At 40.3% G+C, this 18,538-nt stretch overlaps 1 protein-coding gene across 1 annotated transcript; it reads right to left on the bottom strand.

Annotated features, from left to right (window-relative positions):
- Window positions 1–3,055: 3,055 nt before the first annotated feature.
- Window positions 3,056–15,854, bottom strand: slc14a2 (solute carrier family 14 member 2). Its single transcript, XM_072665316.1, has 10 exons — window positions 15,846–15,854; window positions 13,876–13,932; window positions 12,823–13,006; window positions 8,653–8,842; window positions 7,665–7,793; window positions 6,200–6,392; window positions 4,832–4,979; window positions 3,707–3,841; window positions 3,537–3,586; window positions 3,056–3,433 (listed from the first exon to the last, which is right to left on the bottom strand). The coding sequence occupies exons 1-10, from the start codon at window positions 15,852–15,854 to the stop codon at window positions 3,056–3,058; spliced, it is 1,473 nt and encodes a 490-aa protein (XP_072521417.1).
- Between the last annotated feature and the right edge of the window lie 2,684 nt (window positions 15,855–18,538).

Here is an 18,538-nt window from a genome sequence, read left to right as displayed (position 1 = left end):
CAAGCAAAATAAGCAGTTTCTAACCTTAGCGACTGTAAAACTGCAGTTTGTCTTATAGCTGCTGGTGTAAAACTGCAGCTGGCCTGGTAAATCACTGTGTCTGGTGTGAACAGTTTGATGGCAAAAAAGTTGTTAAAAAAGTCTGGTTACACACATTTGGTGTGTTACAGGCTTTAGAGTGCACCAGAGTTAGTGTTTTTTTTCCTAGAAATGACAGCCCAGCACTTACTGGGTTTCACAGCTCATTCAGGAGACCAAGATAGTAGATGATTACTGTGAGAGAATCACACTGTTCAGCATCTTTAGAGCAGTCCGTCGTGTGAAAGTAAAACATGTCAGGCTAATCTGACTGCATTTCTATTCTTTAGGAAAGTAATATTTAAAATAAATAATACAATCCTCTGCCTTCAGCAGTAAATACTGTGTTGTGTTCCAATAGGCATAATGTAATGTAATGTAAAGTAATGTAGTGCATGTCTTCAAATCATCCATTTTTCACAGTGCTACTGTAGCTTCATCCAAGTGAAACTGTCGACACAATCTCCAACTGTGATCGTTTTCTAATGAGGGCGAACTTCATTTTTTTCTACAGTAGAAACCCACGAGAGGGTAGATCCCTATCACAGGGGAAAGCAGTATTTCCTAAATAGGAACTTGCCTGTTTGCAGTGGTATGTGGCCTTCCTAGAGTTCATGACCTGGACACATGCTTAGGCTGCAGCAGGTGGGTAGCAAGTGTGTAGCTCAAACCCCGAACTATGGACGTCCATATATTGCTGAATGTAGTAAGTGAAGGAGACTGCATTTCATTTGAACAGTGAGCACTGCCGTATAGAGGTGCATAACAAAGTACAGTAGACTGAAGAGATCTTTTGTTATTTGTTTAATTTATATATATATATAAACTTTTACAGAGCACAAAAAATTATTCTTTATTTATAAAATATATGTAACTAACCGGATAACTTATCTCTCTTTTTTGCCCCAAAGAATGTGCTGCCATTAAGAGATATAGAAAAAAGCTACATACAAATGACAGATTACAATATGTGAAATGATCCAGAGAAATGAACCACACAAAAAACTCATTTAAACCACAAAATGGCAAGAACCTTAAAGGGACACTCTGGCCAGACTGGAAACACCTTTCTGATGGTGTATTTTGAAGGTAGGAGGCCAGAAGTGTGGCAAGAAAGTATTCCCCACACAACTACACAACCTCCAACAGCCTGGACTGTTGACAGAAGGGAGGTTTGGTCCATGCATTCAAGCTGTTGTTGCCAAATTCTGACCCTACCATCTCTGTGCCTCAGCAGAACTCAAGATTCATCTGCCCAGGCTACGTTTCTCCAGTCTTCAGCTGTCCAGTTTTGGTCAATCTGTGCCGACTGCAGCCTCAGCTTTCTGTGCATGACAGACAGAAGTGGAACCCCATGTGATGACCTGCTGTTGTAGCCCATCCGCCTCAAGGTTTGATGGTTTTTAGATGGTTTTCTACTCACCACAGTTATACAGAGTGGTTGTCTGAGTTACTGTAGCCTTTCTGTCAGATCCAACCAGTCTGACCTTTCTCTGCTGACCTCTCTTATCAACTCATGCACCATTCTGAGGAAGCAATCATGCCATGCTCAAAATTTCTGAGATCTTAAAAAACTTATTTTACATTCTGATGGTAAATGTGAACATTGCCTAAGCATAGCATGATTTTATGCTTTACACTGCTGTCACATAATTGTCTTATCAGATACTTGCATGAATGACTACAGTGTTTCGAATAAAGTGCTTGGGGAGTGTATATCAAGAGCAGGTCTCGACATTAACCATTTACAGCATAAATGCTTTTATGATTCATATTAAAAACGATACTTATTAGAAATTAGAAGACTTTTATGGGGTAATTTGGATTTTTTTGCCACAGCCGATGACAATGCAGCTGTTATCTGCACTGCATACTATAAGGGAGTATAGTAAAGGAAGTAGCTGAATTTGCAGGTGTATAGAAGCGTATGTTCATACGGATCTACCAGCAATGGCAGAAATCCCAGTCTACAGGAAATTCTCATCAGAATTTTGGCCGAAAGACAAAACTGCCAGCAACTGCCATTGCTTCTAGCAGTCAATGCAGGTTCAACGCACGTCCATTTCTGCTCAATTCTTTATGGTTTCACATTTTCTCCCCAATTTGGATTGCCAGTTACCCAACCCATACATATTCTCCCCTATCACATGCCTCCTACGACACATGCACAGCCAGCCAGCGCCGCATTTTCTGAACGGCTGCAGAAGACAGCGCTGTGTACCTGGGTCTGATTCACTGGCTAGTACTGGAGTGATGTAGGAATCTACCCGCCCTGGAATGAGCAAGGCCAATTGCTAACAGCATGACCGGGATCCTCTGGTCATAGTGACCGTGCCTTATTCCGCCAGACCCCTTGGGGGATCTTATGCTCAATTCTGACGAGATTTTTTGTTGCTGCTGCTGGTGTATGTATATATATTCTACTACAGCCTGTCACCTTGAGTTATTTATATATATATTGTTTGTGTTTGTGTGTGTGTATATATATATATATATGTTTGAAACCTGCACAGTACATTTCTTTGTGAGCAAGTGACTTCTAATGTAAGTAAAATGGTAAAATAAGCAGTGAATTGTATTATATTAGGGTCCACAGCACTGTTCCAGAGAGGCTGTGGTTTGTTTTGGCTGCAAGCCCTTGTCTTGCGGATATAGACTGGCAGTAATCTGTAAAGAATGAGGCCATCACAAAGTGTGCCAGCCATGATGACCACATGATGACATTTTGGATTAGCAAAAATGTAGATCCTCAAGCACATCTTATAAAAAAAGGGCATCTCTGATTTGAAGCTGATTATTATTTGAGATTATTTATCTCAAAATAGCGTCCCGGTGTATGTACCAAGACAAGCATGCGTGTCCTAACAGGTCGAATATTATCTGCAAGCAAGTCCCTTAAGGAAGTGTTCATTTGAGCTAGAGCAAGATAATATGCTGATAGTGTCTGTTGAGGCATGCGGCCCAATGAAGTGCTTATTTATAGTACAGAAAGTTCTACAGTGCTCGTCTCTGTGCCGACGGTAACAGCTGAGTAATCTGGTGGATTCTCTGTGTCGCTGGTGGCCGTCGCCGTCTTCTCCGTGTTGGGCTCCTGCTGCTCCTGCTGTTGGCTCTCGATCACAATCTTCACCTCGTCCTCTTCTTTCGCTATCTGAGCTTCTTTCTCTTGCAGTTGAGTCTTCTTCAGTTTCTCCGCTCTCTCTTCCTTCTTCATCTTCAGGTAGTAGATGAGGTTTTTCTCAGGGTAGGCCACTTTGGCCAGTGGCAGCTTGTAGATGGTTTTCGTCTCCGTGGTGATCAAGAGAAAGGTGAGGGCGGACAGGCAGAAGGGCCATGTGCATGCCGGGAGGCCGAACTGAGGACGAGAACATCAGAGGAATAGGCTATTATGAATCAGACCGCAGAAGTACATCATCATCTAGAGCAGTTGTACAGGCAGCGTGAATAATAATACTTACAGTGGCCATCACGTTGGCAATAGCGGAGCCGAGGTAGGCGCAGAAAAACGCTGAGAGGAAATGAGAAATGAAATGGAGGTCATTAGAGTGGCGCTGATAACATGGCAAATTGTTCTTACATAACCAGAGTGATTTGGGGATTGAGGAAATTGTTGTGATAGACAGCATACCACAGGCTACAGCCAGGAGATGGGCCTGCCATGTGAGAGCGTAGAACATTCCACCAATTGCAATGCACGCTAACACACAGTTGTAACCCCAAAGGCCAAAGTAGATTTTCTCGAACGGTGAGGCAAGAGCGAGACCTGAAACGACACAAATTGCGAAAAGTAATTTCATTGTTGGCTTTGCAAAACGTTGGCAGAACTCCCACGCAACTCACTCTGTGATATTAAAAAATACATTTACTTTACATTTACATTAACTGTATCGTCACATGCAGCACTACCCTGTGCACCCCAGGTCAGATTACATTGATTGGTTGATTCATTCATTCATCACCTTATCCTGTCTTCATGATCAGAGTCATTGTGAGTCCAGAGCCTACAAGGATTCAGTGGGCGCGAGGCAGGAATACCCCCCTGGACATGGGGCCAGTCCAACACAGGTAACCACATACACTTATTCACACTTGGGTGAATTCATCATTGCTGAATCACCTACCACGTGTGAGAGGTGGATGGTAACCCGAGCACCCAGAAATTGAGCCCACAACCCCAGACCTCAAACACTACCAGCAGCACTAAAATCTAAAAAAAATCTATAAATCTTATATAAAAATATATAATCAGATTTTCTAAGTGAAATATTTTCTCTGTAGCAAAAAAATAAAAATAAAATTAATGCATAATTTTATTATTCTTTCCAGCTGACCACTGGACAGCTTTATTAAGATCACAGCCAGGATACCCTGAAATAAAAAGGTGCTTAGACTTCAGTTGGTTTTAAATGTGGCAGGTGTTTGAGATTAATACAGTGTGTTACATGAACACAGATGCAGCCTTTAGTTGTAGTTCACTAGTCTGTGATGGACTGGGGTCCTGTGTGTATTCCTGCTTTGCGTTCAGTGATTCCAGGTAGGGTCCGGACCCACTACGACCCTCACCATGAAGAAGTGGATAAGATAAATAAATAAAGGAAAGTGAAGTAGAGCTGACATGCTTGAAGCCCAATTGTGCCTGCTCAGACCCCAGCTGCTGATGGCAAAGCTGCATAGCTTGGGGATTTTGACTCACAACCCCCAAACCATAGCGTGCTACCATATTTCAGTTATGTAAATTACAAGTGACACCTACCTGACACCATACCAACAGATGAACCAATAACTGCATGCACACAAGTGATTGGTGAAGAAATAAACAGAGCAATGATGAATATTCCTCCTGTCCAAGGATTGTCACATCCATACACCTGCCCAACGCCCACTGGAATGGATTGGAAGAGCTGGGGAAAACACAACAGCAGAAAAACTGATCATCTAAGGTGGAAATTGTACTCAAGTAACCTGGACAATGGAGCATGGAGTAATTTGCTGAAGTTTTTGCCGGTGCTGACATGTTTATGTGGGGTCTGACACAGTCTGGTGCCTTGTTCAAAACGCTGACTTTCAGAAAATGTGGCAATTCCGGCTTGCTCAAATTCCATGCTCACAATGCCAGCATCTTCTGAACAACGTGTTAAGCTTGAGATCTTATTATCAGTTCAGAAGATTCTAGAGTGGTATCACATGTCTAACTGGATGCTGCCCTTAGACAACCCAAAGTTCCTCTCCCTCTCTCTATTCTCCTGGAATTAAACAGGCTGGTTTCATTACTGTGCCTTCAAAACTGAGATACACCAATACACCAGCCATAACATTGAAACCTAGAATGGCTAATAATGTATAGGTCTCTCCCATGCCTCCCAAACAGCTCTGGAGGTCCATGGAGGCCCGGACTCCACAAGAGCTTTGAACGTGTCTATGGTTAGCAGCAGATCTTTTAAGTCCTGTAAGTTGTGAGGTGGGGCCTCCATGGATCGCATCAATGAGCTTTAGTTGCCCATGACTTTGTCACCAGTTCACCAGTTGTCCTTTCTTGGACAACTTTTAGTAGGTACTGACCACTGCATACCGGTAACACTCCAGAAGACCTGCCTGATGTTTTGGCTCTGACCCAGTCGTCTAGCCATCACAGTTTGGTTCTTGTCAAAGTGCCTTGGATTCTTATGCTTGCCCACCTTTCCTGCTTTTAACACACATCACCTTCAAGAACTGACTGTTCATATTCTGCCTAATACACAGCATAAATCCCACCACTTGACAGGCACCACTGTAACAAGATTAGCAGTGTTATTCATGTCACTTGTCTATGGTTTTAATGTTTTGGCCAATTGGTGTATTTTCAAACAGCAGCCTGGGCTAATTCAGCATTAATGAATATTTTGGTCAAACTTTGTGACTCTGAACTCACAACTATTGCGACAGCTGGTTAAATTTGTACTAATGTGTGATTTGGAAATATCTTGAGGAACTGATTTATGACTGAGGAGTCAAGGATATATTTAAATACTTTACATGCTATACCACAAAAGTGAGAAATGTCTTGAGCCAGAAGTTACAGAACCCGAAGAACAAAACTGATCTCCGCTCAGCAGAAAAGGGATGTTCAGACCAGCACTCTTACCTTAGCGTAATCCAGCTCGGCCCATGTGATGTTGGGGAAGGAGGTGCGTGGCTGGAACAGAACCTGAGGGAAGTGCAGGTTGTAGTGGCCTGTAGCCACCATGTGTAGGCACACCAGGATGTTGAAAGGCAGAGTGAACACTGGCAGGTCCCAGCGGCTGTTGATTGAGGCCAGAGCACTGGAGAGTATCGGGCTGCAGGATATGAAATATTCACATTGTTTACAACCGTGAACAAGCTTCTGAGCTTCTCAGCTTGAGCCAACGATGTGGGCCTGGCGGGCCACATGCTGGCCAGTTTTCACATTTGTATGTGTGGTACAGAGCCAGTGAAGATGTTTTTCTCTGTCTTCAGACAGAATGAATCTACACAAGAATAAAAATGTGAGGAATGTGTCACTGGTCATGCTGAAGGCAAGGGGGAAATGGAGTATCATGTTTGCTAGTGTTATTTTTCCAGTGAATGAAAAAATAGTTGGGTGGATCTCAGAAATCTCATTAATCCTGAATCTGTTATTTATAGCCTTCCTTTACAACAGATGTTAACTGTACATGACCTCCATTTGATTCTGTTGATTTTTTTCTTTTAAAAAGTCATTTTTTTGCAATTAAAACTCAGCGGAATACTATATGTCCAAAAGTTTGTGGACACCCTTTCTAATGATTGGATTCAGCTACTTTAAGTTGCAGCCATTGCTGACACAGATTGCCAAAATAATAGAACTCTCTGGAGCAAGTAAGCTTAAACCAAGTGGCACCGTGTCTAATGCCAGGTGTGAGCTGGAGGGGTATAAAGCCCCCCAGCATTGAGCTGTGGAGCAGTGGAACTGTCTTCTCTGGAATAATGGCGCGCCATTCAATACTTTTGGGATTGGTTGGGGATGAGGTGGGGTGGTGATCGCCCAACCTCCTGACCTCACTAATGCTCTTTTGGCTGGATGCAGTCACATCCTCACAGCAATACTTCACAAAATCTAGTAAAAAGCCTTCCCTGGACAGTAGAGATAGTTCCTCCAACAAAAGCAGGATAAACTCTTTTTTTTTTATGAATACCCTTGATTTCAGAAGAAACAATCAATGAGCAAGTTTCCCTATACTTTTGTCTATATAGTTTGTAAAATGAGCTCATTGAAATATCTCTGACCTGGGCAAGCTTGCTCTCAAACCCAGACCTATGGGTTTGACATTTGATAAAGCCACCTTGCCTTCAGCATGACCAGTGACACATTCCTCACATTTTTATTCCTGTGTAGATTCTTCCTGTGTGAAGATCATCTGACCTTGATTGACGAAAGAGATTTCACTATGAATCAGCGGTCATGAAATGTCACCATGATCTCCTTTGAATAGTTGTTCTACCACCTGCAGAAGGGCACTGTCCTCCATTAAAGGAGCCCTCAGGCACGAGTGCTACTGTGGAGGCATGTGTTTCACAGTTCACGTTAGTGCAGACATCAGAAAACTCACCATGCCATTGACATGAAGATGTTGGGAAGCAGAAGCCACCAATACCAGTCGCCCGCGTTGGAGAAGACGGCCATCAGAAGGCCCACCAGGATTCCATTGTATCCATACAGGCCCGCTGCTATCGCTCCCCTGAGAACATTGGGTCATTTGTACCTCACTTACCAAACACTGAACAGAGCTCATCTAACAATAACTGCAGTAGTCTAAGTGGAGTTGAGTGATATGATGATATGGAATGATTATTGTGAAAAAAGCATTTTTTTGTCTCACATCATAAGCATTTCTAGAACACTGGACAACACATGTATCATAATAAAGGCCTCCAGTGTGTAGTAACTGCATAAACAGCACCACACATTATGCTACGATCTTACACTAAATGTCCAAACGTTTATTGACTTCCCTTGTAAATGAGCTTTCACCCATTTTTTACACAGTTGTGCAAATACACACATACAGCTTGTCTAGTCCCTCTATAGAAGTATTGTCAATAGAATAGGACTCTCTAGAACAGATGAACATGAAGCTATTGGCACCATGCCTCATGCCAGGTCCCCCTCAGCCCCTCAGCATTGAGCTGTGGAGCAGTGGAATGGACTGTGTTCTCTGGAATGATGGTGGTGCTCCATCCAGTACTTTTGGGATGAGTTGGGAAGTTATACCACACACAGGACACAATGAATGAGCAGGTGTCCTAATACTTTTGTCCATACAGTGTATATACAGTATAATATGTATCACAATGTTTGCCGTATCGCTCACACTCAAACATGAAGTTGCTACAAAGGGTTTTTTTGAGTAATGCTATAGGAGAACTGCTTTTGGTTCCAATAAAGAACCATGTTTGTTATAGAGATATGAGTGTGAGAACAACCTTTACATCACGTGAAGCTTCTTTAAACCTGGTTGAACCTCTTTCTATCTCTATTACATGGTTCTTTATGAAATCAAAGAGAGAGTGCAGCCTTAACCTGAAGTGCAGGAGTACCTATTTTGTTTCAAAATGAGGGCAGAGATGGTGGCAAATAAGGTGCCGACGAATCCGTTGAGAGCCACCCATCTGCTCTGGAGGATGAGTCCGGCGAAGATGATTAGTCCACTAAGGGGGTTGTTTACAAACATGACTTGCGCTGCCCCTCGCAACACCCAGTCCAAAATCTGGATGAGGATGAACTGACCTGGACACAACACATTTCACACAGGTGCTACTGGTTAGCAATGATTAGTGGATGTACTCACTACATTATATCCATTTGTATCTCTTAATCCACACTGATAAAAGGACAAAGGACATGATCTTATCTTCAGATTAAATAATGAAAAAGCAGAGTAAATATGTAGCGTGCTCTAGGAGTGATGTTTAGTGAAACCATGAAGTCAGATTTTAGTAATTCTGCTTGTCATATCAGTGCCAGTGTGATGCAAGCATCATTGTCACGCAAAACCTTGTAGCTTCAAAAATACAAAGGAAAACTCTCAACTTTCATTGCAAGTCAATGTAAAAAGATTTATATGTAATTTTGGAGAATTAACTGCTGGCCCATTCATCATGAAATGTTGACCTAAGGGCACATTCCTATTGTCAAAAAGTGAAAAAAGACAGAATTATATAGGTATATATGTATAAAATATGCTAGATCAGTTATTTGTCTCAGTGTTACTGAGCTCTACTAAAACCTAAGTAGACTGATAAATCACTGTGCTGATCAGTTATGTTTCTCAGTGTTACTGAGCTCTACTGAAGTCTGAGTAGACTGATACATCACTGTGCTGATCAGTTATTTATCTCAGTGTTACTGAGTTTTGCTAAAGCCTGAGTAGACTAATAAATTACTGTGCTGATCAGTTATTTATCTCAGTGTTACTGAGTTTTGCTAAAGCCTGAGTAGACTGATAAATCACTGTGCTGATCAGTTATTTATCTCGGTGTTACTAAGCTCTACTAAAGCCTGAGTAGACTGATAAATCACTGTGCTGATCAGTTATTTATCTCAGTGTTACTAAGCTCTACTAAAGCCTGAGTAGACTGATACATCACTGTGCTGATCAGTTATTTATCTCAGTGTTACTGAGTTTTGCTAAAGCCTGAGTAGACTGATAAATCACTGTGCTGATCAGTTATTTATCTCGGTGTTACTAAGCTCTACTAAAGCCTGAGTAGACTGATAAATCACTGTGCTGATCAGTTATTTATCTCAGTGTTACTAAGCTCTACTAAAGCCTGAGTAGACTGATACATCACTGTGCTGATCAGTTATTTATCTCAGTGTTACTGAGTTTTGCTAAAGCATGAGTAGACTGATAAATCACTGTGCTGATCAGTTATTTATCTCAGTGTTACTGAGCTCTACTAAAGCCTGAGTAGACTGATAAATCACTGTGCTGATCAGTTATTTATCTCAGTGTTACTGAGCTCTACTAAAGCCTGAGTAGACTGATAAATCACTGTGCTGATCAGTTATTTATCTCAGTGTTACTGAGCTCTACTAAAGCCTGAGTAGACTGATAAATCACTGTGCTGATCAGTTATGTATCTCAGTGTTACTGAGCTCTACTAAAGTATTACAAAAAATTCAACCATCATTACACAAGTGTTCTACCCAGCCCTGGACATGTTATATCACCCTTCACCCATCACCCTTCACACATAACATTGTAGAACATCATAAAAGCATTCCCATTATAGTGTTACAAACATTTGTAGGCTTTTTGTCTGCATGCATGTATTGTTTTGGACCTGGGTGTGGATCCAAGCCCAAACAAACAAGAGTCCCCAGGAGAGGATGTGATGTCAGGAGTTCACTGATGAGTACAGGAAGAGTGTAATTAAATGAGAAAAAGCAGCATTACTGATTTTTCCGGTTTACATCGATTGCCTTACCCCACCTCTGCCAGGGCTTTGTTTAGGCTTTTATAGGATTAGGCCAAATACCAAGAGCTAAAGCTAATATTGAACTTGTACAGCTTCTCACTAAATACACTCAGCACACTTCACCTCTAGAAAGGCTTTAAAGATTACATCTTCCTATACTTACACTATCAGACAGTGACTGGTCTGGGGTGTCAGTCACAAGGCCTGACACGAGACTGCTGAACAGCAGGTGACAAACAGCATTCCTTCACCAGACATGGCTATAACAGCCCGCTTGGAACAGGCTGTCAAACTGTCACTGATCAGTATCTTGCAATACATGGTGTCAATATACTCTATAGCCTCCTATGCTAACATGTACTATACACTTCTGAAATCAAGAGTATTAATAGGGCATTTGCTGCAGTAATGGCCTCTACTTGTCAGGGAAGGCTTTACAGTAGATGTTGCTGTATTTGTTTGTTTGCATTCTGCCACAAACACAGTTCCTTTGCTCCCCAGGGCAGTGCTGACACTGATGTGCAAATGCACACACAGCTTGTCTAGTCCCTGTAGAGAAGTGCTGCCAATAGAATAGGACTCCCCGCAGCAGACAAACATGAACCTATTGACACTATGCCTAGCACAGGCTAAAGGGGTACAAATTATATGCTTAATCTGAGTCTGAAAATCTGGATCTACATATCCTAGTGCTTCTTTTATAAAGGGGCTGAAATTTATTGGATTCAAATATGCTCAAAATTCTAGTGGATTTAAGAGTATCGCTATGGTAACAGTAATTTTCCTATTTTTGGTACTGTGTCTTTAAGGCTACAGATATATTTGCTGTTTGGCTGTTTGTCTGCTTAGAAAACTGGCTGCATTGTGTATGTAACTGTTCACACACTTGCCTGTGTGCTATGCGTGTTACTGGAGGCTTCCACTAGAGGGCAGACCAGAGAACACTGACCATAAAGCATGGACACAACAGTCTCAGATGTGTTTCCATTTATTTTTGCAGGTTTCCACACTGCCTTGTAAAATAATACTGATTTCTCGCGCCAGCTGTTCTGACAAGCATACATGTCACTGTGCAGTGGCAAGGACAAAGCACACAAAGCGGACGTGGTCACACAGTCTTTGTTCAAAACTATCAGTTTTAGAGCTAGTCATAGAGCTAATTTCTGAGGACGTGCACAACCAACAAACTAAATAGTTACAAGAGAGAAGACTCCCATATTTAAACTGTACAGACTTTTGCGTCTCAGTTGTTTTTGCAGACCAAGTTAAACTTAAAAAGGAAATATTTGTCATTTGATGACATGGGCTATTTTAATTGGGTACCATTTGCCTTGGCACTCAGGTCTGCTGTTGGTATTTTCAGGTTGAGATAGGTGTAAAAAACCTATTGTACTCTCAGCATACACTGGCCACGGGATCTCAACCTGTGATTTAGTGTTGGACATTGCCAGTGAAGTGGTTAGCAACAGGACAAAAACATGTAATACAACCTATTAAAGGCCTCAGCACTTCAGACATCACTCCACCCTGCTGTTATCGGGTCACAACAGACTTTAAGAATTTAAGAAGACACAGGTCCTACTTTTTTCTCCTATTTTTTTAATATGCCACTTTTTTCCACTAAGTCCACTTTTAACGTTTTAAGTGGTTTATGAGTCAAAATCAGTCGGTAACTGTTACAAATAATTTGGTAACTGCTATTTAATATTTGGTATGAATTATTCACTAACTATTATTAATTATTCAGTAACTGCTGTGAATTATTTGGTAACTGCTATGAAATATTCAGTAACTGCTACGAATTATTCAGTAACTGCTACAAATTATGCAGTAACTGCCACAAATTATGCAGTAACTGCTACGAATTATTCGGTAACTGCTATGAATTGTTCGGAAACTACTATGAATTATTCAGTAACTGCTACAAATTATTCTGTAACTGCTATGAATAGTTCGGAAACTACTATGAATTATTCGGTAACTGCTATGAATTATTTGATAAGTACTATGAATTATTTGGTAACTGCTATGAATTGTTCAATAACTGCTATGTTCAATATTTAGCTAAAGAATTACACACTAACTACAAAGTAGATATTATAGTAATGCTGTATTGTTCAATTAATATATATCATTATTTCTGTGCAGTATTAAAGTATTAAGTCTTCCAATTTTATAATGATAAATTATAACATTGTTCATTATTAAAAAGCCCTTTACCGCTCAGTGAGGTTAGGATTGTGTGGACCCCTGGTCGAAGGAGTTAGTCCTGTCGTTTTAGTTTACCTTTCATCCACTCTGCAAAGGGAGCCATGTCTCCAGCAAAGTAGGACACCAGCCGGGCGAGTTTCACCTTCGCCTTGGCCCTGGATGAAGGACCTGCATGGGGGTGCTGCTCAGGCTTCTCAGGGGCCTGTTCCTTCTTCTGCCCCGTTTGAGGAACTGTATTAGCCATGAGTGGTTGGAGCTCCTGGAAAAGACGACACAATGCAGCGCATCAGAAACTCCATACCCAACAATGGTGAAGATTTCTGAACCCTGAAATGCTGGTATCTGTGTTCCTTGAGCTCGTCTGAGCACAAACCTGAAGAAATGAATCATATTGATCAACCATCAAGCACCAAGAAATTTTTACTGCTAAAAACATCTAAATAGTCACTGTTGGACATTCATCAGAAGAAATCATGTGGCTTTTTTTTATAACTAACTGACTTTAGTTGTCGGACAGTTACAGGTTAAATACCAGCCGTTACACTTCCATAGAAAACTGTCAAATGATAACAATAGAAGACTAATCATTTACATGTGTAAATGACTGTAATATAGGTTTTAAAACATAAATATATGAATACAATAGTAAAATACATTAGAGTAAAATATCAAACAATACATGGTTTGGTATCTGGTTGGATAAAAAAACAACAGCAGCTATTCTCTATTACACTGACTCCAAACGTTTGGAATTGCTTTTATGTATTGTCAGAATACAGCACAGTTTATTTGTGTGCTGCATGTTTTGTTTTTTTGTCTTCACCCATTTGCTTGTGTTGTTTTAGACCTCTACGTAATCTGTACTCCACACAGGCGCTTTAAGTAAGTTGTGCAACACCAAGTGTGGCATAATCAGCTTGTACCTGTTACCTAAATAACCTCATGATAAATAATAATTTAAAAAACCCAAATATATTCCAGACCCAATAGAAGCAGCTTATGAAACATGTTGGATTACAGTACCAGATTGTCCCTCTTAGATTATTTCATTGCATAACATCTTTTCATAATTGATCATAACTTGGGTTACTAAATGGTACAAATGGCCGTGCTGGCTAGTTCTCTTACCTTAGAGTGCTTGGCAATGGGTGTTCTGAAGAGATTTGTGATATTCGCTGGAATACCCTGTAGCAGAGTTGAAGCAGGTCAGACTGAATAACAGTAACAGTGACCTGTTTATTCTGAAAGGCTCCAATAAATAGAACATAAATAAAAATTCAATGATTTTTTAGAAATAGTGCATGATAAGAATCTACCTCTGAGATTTGTGTTCCAGGCATAAATAGGGCCAGTTTGTTTTCTGCAAGTTCCCCCAGTAACCAGCAACTGTGCAGAAGAAGCCAATCTGAGTGGATGTTTTATAGAACTCTAGTGAAGGCAGAGCTCCTCCTACTAGCACTTAGGCACTTAGGGAAATGAGGGACTGGGCCTAAATTCTTTAGGACTATAGGACTTCAAACAGTTGCACTTACACACAGAGGCTGTGTTTACTCAAGAATATATATATATATATATATATATATATATATTTTTTTTTTTTTTTTTTTTTTTTTACATTATTATTATAATACATATAAAATGTTTTTAACAATATTTTACACAGTAACTCTCACAGTAATGTCTTTCATAACATTAAAAAAATCTAAATCATCCATGTGGCCAGATTCTGTACTTAGTAACACCCCCCTTGGCATCAATCACAGCTTGCATATGCAAGAATCATTATCCTGTAGGAGATATCCTCTTTTCAGCTTCAGTCTTTTCACAGATGGTTTGCAATTTGCATCCAGGATTCGCCGGTTTCACTGGATTTGCTGAATTCCATTCTTCCCTCCACCCCTGCAATATTGCCAATGCCACTAGTGGCAACACCACCCCAAAAACATAATAGATCCACCCCCATGCTTCACAGCTTGCCGGGTGCTCTTTTCATAAAAAAATACAGTTCTTTTTTCTCCAAACGGACCTCTGTTGATTGCAGCCAAAGAGTTGTATTTTGACTTCATCAGTCTCCAGAACTCCTCTGGCTTGTCTGGATATTCACTAGCATACTTTACAAGAATTGAGTTTTATATCGAGGTCACGGTTAAGGTTTCCTTCTTATGACTCTTTCATTAAGATTATGTTTGTGCAAGCAATGCTGCACAGTGGAACGGTGCACCATCACTCAGCTAAACATTTCTGTAGATTCTCGGGATTCTGAGTCATTCATTTGGCCATCATACCAGCATATTAAATTTTTTATGTTATCAAGGACAGAGTGACTATGCATTAAAGTTTGCTAATGTATTGTATTTAATGTTTGATTACCAGCTGATCTTTATTGTATGGTCATTTAATGATTAGTAGACCAACAATAATGCTCTAAAATTTGTATCAAATGAGAGAGATAAATGGAATTTATTTATATATAGTGTCACTGTCAATGAACACTGGACAGCAGCAATATACACACAGCTATTTCTGTGTACAGAAAAATGAATAAAATGATATAAAAAGCATATATAGATTTGCCAAGAATTACACACCGATGGCCAGTCAGCTGGGCAACTAGAATGACTAGGTCATTGTAGATGTGAGTGGAAATTTCCTGAAGTGCCTGACATTCTCCTGTGTGAGGGGAAAGTTACTGGTATGTGTGCGTGTGCAATGAATGCATGAGGAGGGATGCCAAGACTTCTAGCCTGGGCCTTATCTCATCTTATCAACCTGTTAATGACTGAGATGAGATGGATGAAGAGCCGCTTTCTCATTGTATTGACAGCATGTGGCTACAAAGCATCAGCACTCTCTCCTTAGCTGTTACAGCTATCTCAATAAATTTCATAGTTTTACCTTTTAAAACACAACTTTATTCCCATTCAATTTCCCCAGCATTTAGACCTATTTGTAATGCTTTCATTTACCACTTTTTGTGACCCCAACTAATTCAAAGTTTGGGTTTCTGTTTACTTTATTCCTCTATTTAGTGCATAGCATAGACACCATCTATAAAAATAATGTATACACTCCTAAAGCAACACTATACAGCATTGTACCAGGGGCATGTTAATAGCAGCTTCAAAATCATCGTGATGCCTTACTGACCTGTAAAAGGGACAATATCGTCTCTACCGTTGCTACTTCGGGCTCGGCGCGCTGCTAACAGCTATATAACTTTGGTGTAGTAGGCAGGACAATGCTTGCTTAACGCTACGTAACCTCTGTCATATTACTGTAAAATCCTGCAATATCACTCTACCGCCTCAGTCCACATGCTTATTTAACTTATTTAACAGTGACAGTTCTGTATCTCTCAGCTTGTCAACATATGCTGCATAGAACGTGTCCTTTAGGGGTTGCTCTAGGGGGAGCCCAGGTGCGAGAAAAGCCAATTGTTGCATAATGCTGATTTAAAGGGGAATCCCCTGATCTTGCTAAATGCTTGAAAGATGGCTACTTTACACAATCAACTTTATGTACAAATTGCAGAAGACACATGTAGGTTCACTGTGTGACAGCCCAGAAAATGGTTCCAATGCACCACCACTCTGACATTTCCAGCGTATTTCAACTATTAAATGAAATTGGACATTTAAAAGTGATAAAAATGAAAACTTTTAACTCTCTTTGAATCACTAGACAATATTCAAATACACCCTTAATAAACATTGATTTTTTTTTTTTTCTTCTGTTTTTGAAAAGGGTGTTCCGTCATTTCGACTGCTGTTATAAATGATAAAGCTCAGCTAAGGCATTCGGCTTTGATAAGTTCCTCATAGAAAGACTTACTCACTTTATATGTGTACTTAATGCATGTTAAACAAGCAGAATATCAGGATATTTGCCTGAAGTTTGGAGCTGCCCTTTGAAACATCACAGCGATACTCCTTACTGGTGGTAATGCGAGGGCACACATTGGTCAGTGTTATTTGGAGTTGGCTACTTTCAAAAGGGGGGAAACTACTGATGAATTGGTCAAACAGGATCTGTTTTGTTTCACGTATGCTCTACATATGTTTAGTGATATCAGTGGTCCAGTACGCCCAAACACTCCTAATCCTTCTCCAAATAGATACCGATCTAGTACAACGATGAACGTGTCAAAGTTGATGTATTCTCTCAGGCTAAATCAGTTCATGGAATTATACACGTATAGCATATGTGAAATGCCTAGGATTTCCAAACAGCCTGCGGCCTGATTGACTGCCAAGGAACATACTGAAGAACACGTCAGTTGACACATGTTCCTCATAACAATATCTCTGTTATTTGTTACGCTGGACCTGTTTAAATGTCTTTTATCTTTATTATTGATTTAATCAATATGATTATCTTTGTTTAATAAAGTATGTACAGTCCGTTGATAAAGCAGATGCTGTTCAAATTTCTAGCTTCCAGGACATCATGCAAATAATAATGTGCTTTCATTGTAAAATGTAAATTCACTGTAATTGATGTTCTACCCTCTTTATTCAGCTTCTAAACTCGGAGGCCACAATTAAGGCCACATAGCTAGAATGCAGAGGATCGTCACAAACTATCAGGCCTGCTTGGTAACTCCATTCACTTTCAGTAGCCTGTTGTAACCAGTGTGGCTGGTGCATGCCAAGGTGCAAGGCAGCATGCAGTCGGCACATTCAGCCTTGTGCTGCAAGCCATTTGTGTTTTTCCACACTCAGAGTAAACCTTCAGGTACTGGCTGACTCATCAGCTATCAAGACACAAGTACGAGCAGTACGAGCCATATAACTGTATATATGTATAACTATGTGTATAACTGTGACAAGCAGTTTTACAGGATTTGGTCAAATAAGAGCATATACAAATTTAATAAAAGTGGCCCAAGTATTGATCCCTAAAGATTTTCATAGGCATCCTTTTAATAACTACCAGTGGTTACAAAGAAACTCTAAAGAAGACCTGTTTCAAATAGTCCTAATTTTTAGCCTGTCCAGGAGGAGTCAATGATCAACCAGCATCAGACTATGATCTAATAATACCAGAACTGATAATTCATCAGTATCCAGTTTTATTTTGGTACTTGGGTGGAGTCTAAAACCTGCTTTGCCTCCAATTGGTAATGCAACTTCTTATACTCAAATAACTGCAAGCATTAGCATGTAAAAAAGGCTAACAGTGTTCGATCTATTGTAATAATCAGATCCAAAATAGTAGCCTACAGATCATTAAAAATAAAATTATATGAGTAGCTTTTAACATAAAACAGACATAAGACAGAAAGCCACCAAGTGATGTCTCTATAAGGCAGAAGAAGGCAGCTACTCCACCTCCTTTTTTGACAGTATTGCAGGCATTCGTGAAACTGTAGCTGGAAGGGCCTGTCTGAGAACAGTTGCACTTATGTCTTTGGGCAACTATGTTTCATAAAGAACCATAAAGTGTGTAAGAAGTCACAACATCATTAACTAAGAATGATTTGTTGTCAAGAAACTTGACATTTAGAAGAGCTAGTTTTGTAGAGCTGTTGGAAGGCCTGGGGGCAATGTGCTGGTCATGTGAAACATGTAGCAGATTAGACTAATGACATCCTGGGTCCCAGCTTACACTATTAAATATCTACTAAAGCAAGAACCTAGTGAACATCACAAAAAGCTTTCAGTGTTTTGAACGCACCGTTCTTCTGAGCATACTGTGCTCTGAGTCGTCAGGGATGTTGAAGGACAAGGCTGCTAATGATGATATGGAAAGATCTTTCAGGCCAATTAGACGGGTGCGCTATGTTTTTGGG

The sequence above is a fragment of the Salminus brasiliensis genome, chromosome 20 (assembly GCF_030463535.1).
Source record: "Salminus brasiliensis chromosome 20, fSalBra1.hap2, whole genome shotgun sequence".
Taxonomy (NCBI): domain Eukaryota; kingdom Metazoa; phylum Chordata; class Actinopteri; order Characiformes; family Bryconidae; genus Salminus; species Salminus brasiliensis.
Note: the sequence above shows the minus strand (reverse complement) of the source record. Positions and strands in the feature narration are given on the sequence as shown.